The following is a 12,602-nucleotide window of genomic DNA, read 5'->3' on the forward strand; positions in this document are numbered from 1 at the left end:
CTGAAAAATAACTGAATGTTCTATCATCTCCCCATTACCTTTTTGGCAGAAACAAGGAAAACTTCTATTGCTATATCAATTGGATTCTATTTCTCTTAAAAACAGTATTTCTCTTTTCAAATTGATTCTGAAGACTAAATTATAAGGTGTAGAAATCTGTTTTTGATTTTTCTTTTTCCTTCCTTTCTTTTTCTTTAGGAAAGGTAGTCAGGGGCAAGACAGACCTGGGTCTGCATTCTGCCTTTACTTCTAATGACACGACCTCCCTGGGCAAGGTCACTATCCTTTCTGAAACAAAGGAGGGTCATCTATAAAATGCCCTAAGAGCACAAGCATGGAAGCTGCTAATATGGATTCCTTCCTTCACTTTCCAACAAGCTAGGTTTGGTAAGACTGATAGTGCACAACAAGCAAGCTTTTTAACAACACCTAGCCTATTTAGTGTGGTTTTGAAGAAAATAATTTATTTTGCTTTACTCAAAGACTAACTCTGAAGAATACAAAATTTTAGAACTAAAAGAGCCCTTAGGAATCTCTAAGATTCCTTTCCTTTTTACTGCGAAGAAAACCAGAGGCCATACCAAGTGCTTTGCCCCAATTTATAATGGGTATTGTTTTACAACAGTGGATTAAAAAAGATATCTCAAGCATAAAAAGTAGGGGGGAGAAGGTAGGGGGTGCCACAGAACAAATTATGTACAAGTCTAGCTGAGGATATTACTGGCCAAAAAAGTAGCATTTTCATGGCAAATTCATTTATTTCTTGTAGAGTTGAAAAAAAATGTAAAAGTTACAGCTTTTACTAATATGTATACAAGTTTAAGAAATGTAACGCTCTATTATACAGTTATTTCATAAGACTGAGGATAACCTTAAAGTATAATAGTAAAAAAGAACAATAACAAGTAGCATTTATATGGACTTTCCAAGCCTTACTTAAGTTTACCTATCCAAGAATATTAAGACATGGGTCAGTGATGTTATCACCCTGTTTCATGAAGGAGAGTGGAGTGAAGATATGCTGGGACGTGCCCAAGGTCAATGGCAAATCAGAGGCAGTGCACATAACTCCAACTAAGGTAGTTTACTTCCTCAGTTCTAAATCACCGTGCTTTTCGCAACTCTTTGGTCTCAGCTAGAACTGAAAAAGAGAGGACTCTACCTAAAAACAAGGTTTGTAGCCAATAAACTGGCAAGTTAATAGGTGCAACTTTTAATAAGAAGATTTTAAGTTGTACGATACTGATAAGCTGAAAAGCAGATCAGTGGGAGAATGGCATATATGCACAATGCATAAAAAAAATTTTCGGTTTGGGGCGCCTGGGTGGCGCAGTCGGTTAAGCGTCCAACTTCAGCCAGGTCACGATCTCGCGGTCCGTGGGTTCAAGCCCCGCGTCAGGCTCTGGGCTGATGGCTCAGAGCCTGGAGCCTGTTTCCGATTCTGTGTCTCCCTCTCTCTCTGCCCCTCGCCCGTTCATGCTCTGTCTCTCTCTGTCCCAAAAATAAATAAACGTTGAAAAAAAAAATTAAAAAAAAAATAAAAATAAAAAAAAAAATAAAAAAAATAAAAAAAATTTTCGGTTTGCATCCACATGTGAAATTGAAATTTTTTGTTAACTGTTGACTTATGTTTAAAACTATTTAACCTCAGAATGGTAAAATATTCTTGCTTTAATAATAAAGTTGAATTAACTTTAAAAACTATATAATTTATCCAGAACTTAATAAAGAATACTATTCTCATAATTTTGCCATCCCCCCTTTGTGAATACATTAGGAGATTTTCTATCACTTGTTTTAAGGAACGAAGCATATTTGTCCTATTTTAGTGGTTGACCAACTACTTCATCAATCTAATCTACAAACTGCTACCAGATAATTTTCCCTTAAAGTATGATTTCATTAGGTTACAGGAGTGCTCAAGAACCTTCATGGCCTCGACTGCCCATAGTGTAAGCCCACACTCCAGAGTTCATGACAGATTTTACAGAAATCGCCTTGGATAAACCATACCTCCCAGAATTCTCAACTTTTGTAGTCCCCTATACATTGATTGGGGGCTTGGTCATGTGACTTGCTTTGGCCAATGGGGTACCAGCAAGCATAACTCCCACAGGGATTTGCACTCTTGGAAGTCTGCTATGCCAGAAAGAGGGAGCCCAGCCCCAGCTGACTGCAATTGTAGGACTGAGCCCCAGGGGTCCAGAGAACTGCACTGCCTTTACAGGACCTTGAGAAATAATAAACTATTGCTGCCTTAAGCCACCAAGTTTAGGGAGACTTTGTTATGTGGCTATAGATAACTGATGCTGCATTCACATGCATTAACAATCTGACCCCATTCCACCTTGTATTTTACTATTCCCCAACAGCTGCTCACTCATGCCAGTCTGGGCCTCAGATTTTGGCTTGGATGCTGTCTTTTCTGCCTGAAACCTAACATGTGTCAGCTTGCACAGCTCCTACAAGGCCTCCCGCCTGCTCTGTTCCCCACCAACTTCACTGCTCAAATTCCTGTGACACTGCTCTTTCCATGCTCTTTGTTAGCTGTGAATGTTGTCCTGACTTATGACCTAAGTGGTGACTGCACATCTGGCATCCTCAACTATACTACAAATTCTTACCGAGGACTTTACAAATTTATCTCAATTTCTCGATGGCTTCAGTAAAAAACAGATGGCCTGCAGAAATTCTGGAAATACTTTAAAAGTGCAAAATAGTGCCTTTGGGGAGAAGCCTTATTTAGCAAGAGACTAAGCTGCTGGCAGCTCCCTGAGTCACCTTGTAAAACTGCCTCGGAGAGGCACCAAGTGCTAGAAAGAAAAAAAACCATCACAGGTCGTTGTGACTTCCTTCACAGGGGCATCTAAAGCAATGACTTTGTGGCCTTGTGACTAAGCAGTCATGGAGGGAGAGTCAGCTGTGCAGGAATTCTAAAACCAGTCTCCTGCTCTTTGATAAGGGAGGTGAGGGGTCACCTACAGAGGTCGCTGACACTTCTTGGGGGGTGAGGGATGGTTTCCCAACAGTGAAAATGTCTGGCAAACAGCACAGAGATCCAGAAGAAAGTAAATAAGTAGTTTACTTTCCCATGATTATGACAATTGGGCACCTGTCATCCAAACTCTAGCTACCATACCCCCTCTTCCTGGGGCATGCTTATGCTAAGGGTATATGGGGTCACAGATTTATTTTCAAAACCTCAAGAGGGAGCAGCCAAAGGTGTGACGTGGTGAAAGAAGGAAATGAGAAATACATAAAAGACCCAGAACTTGATGTGAACCATTGGAAACTAAGTTTTCTACTTATGTTACATGGTGGTTTTAGTGAACCAAGGTAGAGGGTGAAAATGGTGTCTGAATATTTTTGGCGTGACACTTGTTACATAGGGAGAATTATTGTGACTGTGTTAAAATCTAGTGATTATCAGCATCTCAAGTTTTTAAGGTGATCACTGATAACATTCACCTCTTAGTAGGGAAATGCATGTGTAGATGCAGGTCAGCTTTCTCCAATGAAACCTCTTGAAACTAGCAAACAACTCCAGTTCACAAAGAGAGACAAAAGCCAACGCCTGAATTCATTTTCAAGGAAGCACTCTTTTGGAAATGAAAATTTTAACTTCAACCTTTAACTCAGATGTTTTTCTGTTCAGGCTAAAACTTTTCTCATATCACTATCAGAAGTTATACACCCAAAGGCAAGAAAGTATTCTACATAAATAAAAAGAGAGTAATTCTGCTGCTGCAAGACACTAACAAATATTTTAAGCACACATTTAATATATGTTATTAGTTCACGACGAATTTGGTTTGCAAAGTGGAAAACATGTTTATGGCAATGATGTAAAAGATTGAGTCCGGTCAAAAACCATGATCTGGTAATTGAAATACATCACTTAGAATAGCCAATGATTCAATTTATTCATTTCAAATGCACTAATATCCTATTCATTGCAAACTTCCATAGAATTAACCTAAGTATTGTTTTTAACTTCAAGATATTTCAAAAATTCACTATTAACCACATAAAAATAATTAAGTAAAATATTTACTGAATGGTTTTTATATGTGCACTATATTTATAAATTTAGAAAACACACTTACCATTAACAGCTTTTTCATAATTTTTTCCTAGGTTTATTAAATTTCGTAGCCCAGGATTGAACTGTTCCATAACATTCTGACAAACAAACAAACAAACAAATTAATAAGATAAGCAAACAGTAGATCAAGTAATCTTTAGACTTTGTCACTACATAGCCATGGATGCCTGTGTATGCTCGACAGTACGTCTACAAAGCCATGAATGTTTACTTTAAAATAATGAAGAGCACATACTTCTTTACTGATGGAACAGGGCACTCATACTGGCAAGACACATGTGATCCTGGCAGTTTCCCAGTTGCCCAAGGGCTGCCTAGAACCTACTATAAATGGAGCAAGTAGCCGACATGCATACCTCCAAAGCATACCCCACAGGAGTTACAGGCCCAGAAGCTGATGCTCCCAGTGGGGTTTAAGTAGGTTAATGGTTGTCACGCTAATGTTAAAAACAGGTGTGCATGATTGGAACCTTATAACTATATAAGCGATGTTCTGGTTATCAATTGAACAGACATTTCTTTCTTTTTTTTAAATTAACGTTTATTTATTTTTGAGAGACAGAGACAGAGCACGAACATGGGAGGGGCACAGAGAGGGAGACACAGAATCCGAAGCAGACTCCAGGCTGAGCTGTCAGCCTGTGTTGAACCCACGAAACATGAGATCATGACATGAGCCAAAGCTGGATGCTTAACTGACTGAGTCACCCAGGTGCCCCTGAACAGACATTTCTAAGAGATCTTGTTTTTACTATGCTTAATAACCAGGAGAGGGTATGAGGGTGGGTGTTGCTGATGGCCCTAGGACACAGGCCAGTCTGCGACCTTCTGTCCAGGTGGTCACTGGCATTTTTTTTCCTAGTGATCAGTTTATTCATTAAGTACTTGTGGAGTAACCACCGAGTGGTAGGTAGGTCCTGTGCACACAATAGTAGATGGAAAGACATGGTTTCCCTCTCATAGATTTCATGATGCCATATCTCTGCAAATGTCATGGTTTTCATTTTTAAAAGTGTTATTCTTATATCACTAGAAAGTCACAAACATAGAGACAAATGCTATGATAAGTATAAGAGGCAATTATTTAGAATGTTGACCTAAACTTAAAGTACAGACAAAAGATCATTCCTATGGGTTTCTGACTTCTTGACTAAGAATACACGGTGACTGAATGTATTTGTTCCATCTACAAATAATGAGCTTCACAGCATTAGCCACTCTGGGTGGACCACTCAAGTCTCCTTACCTCCTCTCCCCAAATGTGAACCCTATTTGTACAAGACCAGGCAATAAAAAGAATGAAAAACACACAACATTCAAATGGCAGATACTTGATACACATGCTCTTCAGGATAAAAGGTTCTCCTTTATAAACCAGTACAGAGAGAACATAATAACTTTTATTTTATCAAACAATGATAAAGGCTTATCATGAAAAACAACCCTTGGCTCAACCTTTCCCTAAACTTCAACTTACTCCTAAGAGCACTTTCAACTAAGTTGTTATTCTTATATTCATTGCCATAGTTTTGGATAATATTCTTGATTTCTCAATTTTGGACAATAATGACTGGCTTTCTACTACCCTAGATAAGGGCTCAGTTCTGCATATCACTCCACTTTCCCTACCCCAATCCTTCCTATATAATTAAATGGCAATTTGCTGGTAAGTTGAGAGGGTTTATTATGACTTTGTAAATATCGGTCACTACAATGCAAGGAATGTACTAGGGATTATGTTCCTTTCTTGGTACAGTCTTTGTTTCTCCTGGGATTAACAATCATCTCATCACCCTCCACACACACCACCCTTCCCTGGCTTAGTTTTCCATGAATCTACCTTAAATTTTTCCACATGCTCCATCCCATCTAGCAGAAGTCTATCAATATTATTTTTCAAATGCACAAAGTTGTCAGCTAATCTTCCATTCCATTTTTCCCCTGAACTTCCTCCAAGGACTCCGTCCTCTTGCTCAGTCTGGCCTGACTGTCCCTGCCACGCTGCTACCCTTGCATGTCCTTTTCTGATCCCCTGTGTTAGAGCTCTCATTAACTGGACTCCACACCTTCCTCTTTCATTTATTCCCATTTGCTGAAGATCATTCTCCAAGAACAACCTAAGGAATGATGCATGATAGATAAATTTGAGTCACCATGTGTCTGACATTATCTTTACCTTGACATTTGATTGATATTTTGCTGGCTAGAGTATTACAAAGCAAAAGTGATTTTCCTTTAGAATGTTAAAGATACTGCTCCACAATTTTTAACATCCAGTTTTGCTACTGAGAAGTCAGCCATCATTTCTTCTTCCTTTGCATAGGACATAGTTGGGGGTGCTTATTTCTGGAAGACTTCTCTTTATCCCTGTGTACTACATAATGGTCTGTCTTAGTATGGGTACTTATTTATTTTACTGGGCATTCAACAGACCCTATCCATATAGAAAGTTAAGCCCATTAGGTCTGAAAAATGTTCCTGTTTTGTTTTTTGTCTCTCCCTACTTTCTGGAATTCTGATAAGGATTTTACACACCCTGAATTTATTATCTAATCATTTTACCTTTTTTCTTTGATTTTCCACTTTTTGTTCCCCCATCTCTGACAGATATCAACTTCACATTCAAGTCTTCTATTATGTTTTTTAAAACTTTTGATATCATATTTTAAATTTGGGCTCTTTGCAGGTTTTTTTTTTTAATTATCCCTTTTTAAAAGTATCCAGTTCTTGTTTTGTGAATGATGTATCTCTAATCAGAATAAATTATAACTTTGTTATTTTCTTCCAGTTCCCCATATTATCTCCTAATTATTTCTTTTCATTGTTTGGCATCCATCTGTATTTTGTGTTGGAGGCTTTCCTCAGACATTTGGCAATCCCTGATAGCCTGTTCATATTTAGAAATTTAAAAAAAAAATTTTTTTTAATGTTGATTTATTTTTGAGACAGAGAGAGACAGAGCATGAATGGGGGAGGGTCAGAGAGACAAGGAGACACAGAATCCAAAGCAGGCTCCAGGCTCTGAGCCGTCAGCACAGAGCCCAACGCGGGGCTCGAACTCACAGACTGTGAGATCATGACCTGAGCTGAAGTCGGATGCTTAACTGACTGAGCCACCCAGGAGCCCCTAGCCTGTTCATATTTAAGAGTAAAGTCCTAAAATGCTGTCTGGAAGCTTGCGGGTGTGGGTGTGTACACTAGGGTTGTTGTTGACTAGTAGGCTTCATTCAGAGTAACTGGACAAGTCAGCTATAGACAAACTGGCCATGTGACAGTAACCAGGGTCCACTGAGTCTCTCTAGACAAGTTTCTTATTTCCTATCAGGGGTAGGGGAAGAGGCAATGGCCAGGTGGCTGGCTTTCCCCACCCATCAGGAAGGTGACTGGGTTGGGAATTTCACAGTTTACTGAGTTGATTTTTACTGAATTCCTGCACTCTAAGGTTTATTCCCTCCACCTTCTGCTGTTGTTTCCAGGTCGAGACCTCCTATGATTCAGTATGCCCTGAGATTAAATCTCGAGTCTGCCAGGCAGAGAGAGCTTCTAGTAGTAGTGGTGGTTCAGGTAGGAAAGAAAAACTGTCAGTTTAACCACCTTGTGTAACTCCTTTTCTGGCCCTGGGTGTCCCCTCCGTCCCCACCTTCTGTGGGCCTGCTCTCCAGCCTCTCAGGTTCTTTGAGGTGAATGGCTCAGCTCTCATCAGTACTCCCACTGCAGAGTCTTTAAGTTTTCTTAAGGCAGCTACCACTCCTCCAAATTTTTCTAGGCTGTTCATCAACTGCTCTTTTTTCAGTCCTTTCTACCATGAATTTATGGCTTCCACCCACCCTCCTTTCCTCTCCTCTTTTTCTTGTCCTTCCTTTGTTATTTCAATGTATTCTCTCTCTCTTTTTTTTTTTAATGTTTATTTATTTTTGAGAGAGACCGAGACAGAATGCGAGTGGGTTAGGGGCAGAGAGAGAAGGAGACACAGAATCCGAAGCAGGCTCCAGGCTCTGAGCTGTCAGCACAGAGCCCGATGCGGGGCTCGAACTCATGAGCTGTGAGATCATGACCTGAGCCAAAGTTGGATGCTCAACCGACTGAGCCACCCAGGCGCCCCATCATTTCCATGTATTCTTAGAAGAAAAACCTCCGGGTCAATCTGCTGTACTTAACTGGAAGTCCACTCATCCTGTGTTATTGAAGCCAGTCATCTGTTTGAGCCTCATTTACAACCAGCAGCCATAAAGCCCCAAAGCCAAAGATGACTCCCATACCAGTCTCTCTGAAAGATCTAAGTCTCAATACTGGATCACAGGGACCTAAAGCCATAGCTGCTATTTCTACCCTCTTTTCTCAATTCCCTTGTTTTGTTTTTAGGCTTATTTTGAAATTGTTCAAGATTCACAAGAAGCTATAAAAACTGTACTGAGAGTTCTCACATATGCTTTTCCACTGACGGTAACTTATATAACCATGGTACATTATCAAAACCAGGAAACTGATATTGGTACAACGCTTAACTAAACCGCAGACTTCATCTGTATTTACCAGTTTTTTTTGTAAGCTTCTTTTGTTTTTTTTAATGTTTTTATTATTTATTTATTTTGAGAGCGAGAAGTCCATGAGCAGGGGCAGGGCAGAGAGAGGGGGAGAAAATCCCAAGAAGGCTCCGCACTGCCAGCACACAGCCTGATGTGCAGCCCGATCTCATGAACCATGAGAACATGACCTGAGCGGAAATCAAGAGTGGGATGCTTAACCGGCTGAGTCCCCCAGGCACCCCTGTATTTACCAGTTTTTATATCACTCATTTTGAGGGGGGAAAGTGCATTGTGTCTATGAAATCTTAACACAAGTATAGACTTATGTGACCATCACCACAGATACAGTACAGAACTGTTCCACTAACACAGTGATCTCTCTCATGCTACCCCTTTACAGTCACACCCTCTCCACCAATCTCAATCACTCTAATTTTGTCATTGTGAAGATATTATATAAATGGAATCATATAGTATGTGACCTCTGAGACTGGCTTTTTCACTCAGCACAATGTCCTTAGGAACCATCCAAGTTGTTGGGTGTATTAATAGTTTATTCCTTTTTTTGGCTAGTAGTATTCCACAGTACAGATGTATCATAGTTTATTTATACATTTACCCGTTGAACATTTTGGTTGTTTATAGTGTTTGGCAATTGCAAATAAACCTGATATGGACAATCACATACCGATTTCTGTGTAAACGTAAGTGTTCATATCTCCAGGATAAATACCTAGGAGTTCAATTGCTGCGTCATATGGTAGGTATATGTTTAACTTTATAAGAAACTGCCAAACTATTTTCCAGAGTGCCTGTACCATTTTACGTTCCCATCAGCAATGTATGAGATTTTGGTACTTTTTAAAATCTAATAACTTTATTGGAAAATAATTGCTTTTGAATAAAAGGATAAAACTACTTTTCAATATCTCTTTCAAAATTCTTATAATAATCTTAAGAGACTAAGTCTGGACAACAAGAATGTAAGTTCTAATAAAAAGATAAAACTTGGGGTACCTGGGTGGCTCAGTCAGTTAAGCGTCCAACTTCAGCTCAGGTCATGATCTCTTGGCCTGTGAATTCAAGCCCCTCCATCGGGCTCTGTGCTGACAGCTCAGAGCCTGAAGCCTGCTTTGGGTTGTGTCTCTCTCTGCCCCTCCCTCACTCATGCTCTGTCTCTCTCTCTCTCAAAAATAAACATTAAAAAAAAAAATTAAAGATAAAACTTTAAAAACATCATTTAAAATTCTTATAATAAACTTATGAGGCTGAGTTTGGATGGGTAAGAATATAAGGAAACAGATGCAGAGCTAACTCTGTCTACTAGAATACAGTCATTAAAAAGAAGCCCAGATCTGTGTCTTTTCTTAAGATTATTCTTAGTTCAGCTAAGCCAAATAAGGGGAACATATAATTTGATTTCTTGATATAATTCCTGAAATGTTTACATATAACTACTATCTTAAAATATCAAAAACAATGAATTAATGAGAACTTCCAAAATTAACACCAAGCATAAACCAACCATCCAAATGATTCTACTGGGGAAAAAAGTTAACTCATAAGACTTAGGACTACAATAAGCTTCAGAGAAAACAATACAAGAGTTTTTAGGCTCGAAAGTTTAACATACACTTCAATTTCTTATTATTTAAGTTCAGCTACAGAAATTTTTCCCCCGGAAACTTTGGCCCCCTTGAACAGTGGAAAATCCATTTCTACCCTGGCTCTTGGCCATTAATCTAGTTATTTTAGCTGAAGTACATGTATTTTTAAACTCAGGAACAAAAAAGCAGTGCTGCCTTTGTACTCCACAATCTGTAAAGTTTTATAAGTAGCAGTGGATATCTTTGTGAACTGGATGGGTCCCACACTTTTTTGAGAGGGCAGTCGTTGGGTCAAAGGTCATATGGTGTGTTAAGGTTTATTAAGACCCGAATTGTTTACATGGCCTAAGATTTAGAGAAAATCACCAGCAGTAATGAATAAATCCATTTTAAGTTTGGCACTAAAAATAAAAGGTTTAAATACCAAGTATAAAAACAAAAAAAAACGGTCCAAGAAACACTATTTTGTTACAATCAGTAACAAAAGCTCAGTTACTGCCTGGCAAGGAGGATAATTTGCCAAACCAGTTTCCACCAGAATGAGTTTCATTTCCATTCAGAGAGCAATATGGATAGTCTAAGCTAAAATAACTGGCAATATCACTGTTCTACTTGGGCTGAGTCTCAGGAAGAGGAGTTGGTTCTAGTGCAAAAGTTCAATAAGCAGCATTGGAGAATTAATGGTTAGCTGTTCCAAATAAAATGCTGAGGAATAAACCACACACTTTCCACCAGATTTCTAGCTGGCCCATTTATCTCATGCATTTCCTCTGCCTACTGTGGAGCTACAGATCATAATTTTAAAATGAATTATATAATCTTATGAAGGTTTTAACTTCCTCACCATTTAGATTTTTCCTTCATTTAAAAAAAAAAAAACAATTACCTTTACCAACATGGAACTAAAGACAATGAAGGATACATTAATTCAATTTTGACTAGCCAGATAAACTGAGCTGACTTTAAATTTCTAAGAATTAGTTTACGTTTCTTTTTCCAATTCTCTACATGACCAAGGACAAATTATTTGATATTTCAGTGCTTTATTTTTCTCAGTTGAAAATTGTGGGTAATATTTACACTGGAATAAGCTTTTAAAAGTGATTTAAGAATCTCTAAGTAAATAGGGAGTTTTATAATGTTCTTCAGGTAACATATTTAACCTTGAAAGTTTCAATGCCATTTTATATAATCTCATACAAATTAATCCAGTAATGTCACAAATGCTTAAACTAATTAAGGCACATTCTCATTTCATGTGACAAGATTATCTGTTAATAAGGATTAACTGTTTGAGAATACTTCTAGATAGACATCATTTGTAGAAAATTTTACTTATCCCTTCCTTGTGTTGTTGGAAGCCACCATTCCTGGACTAACATCAGTATTTGATTATGTCCCCTGCCTTTAGGGAAGATATTAGTGAGTAAATTTGGCAAAAAAGCAGCTGCTTGTAGACTAACAGATGGTCAGAGGAGTCATGTTTTCATATCCATCTTCAATGGGGAGCACAAGCCAAGTAAAGGAAAATAAGACAACGGAGATATTCTGTTTGAAGTATTAAGTTACAGCAGAAATAGTCAAGATTCAAATATGTAAAACACAGAAATGCTTCCTATCAAACATGAATAGTGTTTTTGTTCCCCTTCAGTCTGTATTATCTATCTATGCTACTAGCTTCTAACTTGCATTATCTATCGATTTGTATTATCTATAATTTGTAACATGCATTCCAGTAGCAATGGGCCCGGTTAATGCTGGATGAGAAAAAACTGAAAAAAAATTGGGGAAATCACATCACCACCTCGCTAAGGCTCAATCTCCTCTTCTTTTTTTTTTTAGTGTTTATTTTTGAGACAGAGAGAGACAGAGCATGAACGGGGGAAGGTCAGAGAGAGAGGGAGACACAGAATCTGAAACAGGTTCCAGGCTCTGAGCTGTCAGCACACAGCCCGACGCGGGGCTCGAACCAACGAACTGCAAGATCATGACCTGAGCTGAAGTCGGACGCCCAACCGACTGAGCTACCCAGGCGCCCCTCAATTTTTCTCTTCTATAAAATGGAAATAATGATAATTTGGACTTCATGAGGAGTATGAAGATTCAATGAGATATTAAGTAGTATTTATGCAACACTTATGTGCTCTTCCAAGCACCTGGTACTTAGTGCACACTGAATCAATTGTAATAATTAATATTGCAAGACAAAAGCTCTAAAATATTAGTCAACTCTTCAAGTGGATGAACATTCCCATTTCCACAGATGTCTCCAGATACCTGAGTTCCTCTCTGTAATATGAAAATAAATGATACTAGCTATTCTACCTTGAAGGGTCACATCAGGATGAGAGAGACCATGAATAT

General features: G+C 38.6%; 1 protein-coding gene across 2 annotated transcripts in view; it reads right to left on the reverse strand.

Annotated features, from left to right (window-relative positions):
• The window catches only part of BAIAP2L1 (BAR/IMD domain containing adaptor protein 2 like 1), a 68,561-nt gene extending 64,384 nt beyond the window's left edge, over positions 1–4,177 (reverse strand). For both annotated transcript variants that reach the window (XM_047089517.1, XM_047089516.1), the window contains exon 1: positions 4,107–4,177. In XM_047089517.1, the coding sequence (XP_046945473.1) occupies positions 4,107–4,176 (70 nt within the window). In that variant the 5' untranslated portion in view covers position 4,177. The remainder of the gene's footprint in view (positions 1–4,106) is intronic.
• Positions 4,178–12,602: the final 8,425 nt, after the last annotated feature.

The sequence above is a fragment of the Lynx rufus genome, unplaced genomic scaffold (assembly GCF_022079265.1).
Source record: "Lynx rufus isolate CCGP_SWC_20201006 ecotype Redwood Valley unplaced genomic scaffold, mLynRuf1.p SCAF_27, whole genome shotgun sequence".
NCBI classification, from domain to species: Eukaryota; Metazoa; Chordata; class Mammalia; order Carnivora; family Felidae; genus Lynx; species Lynx rufus.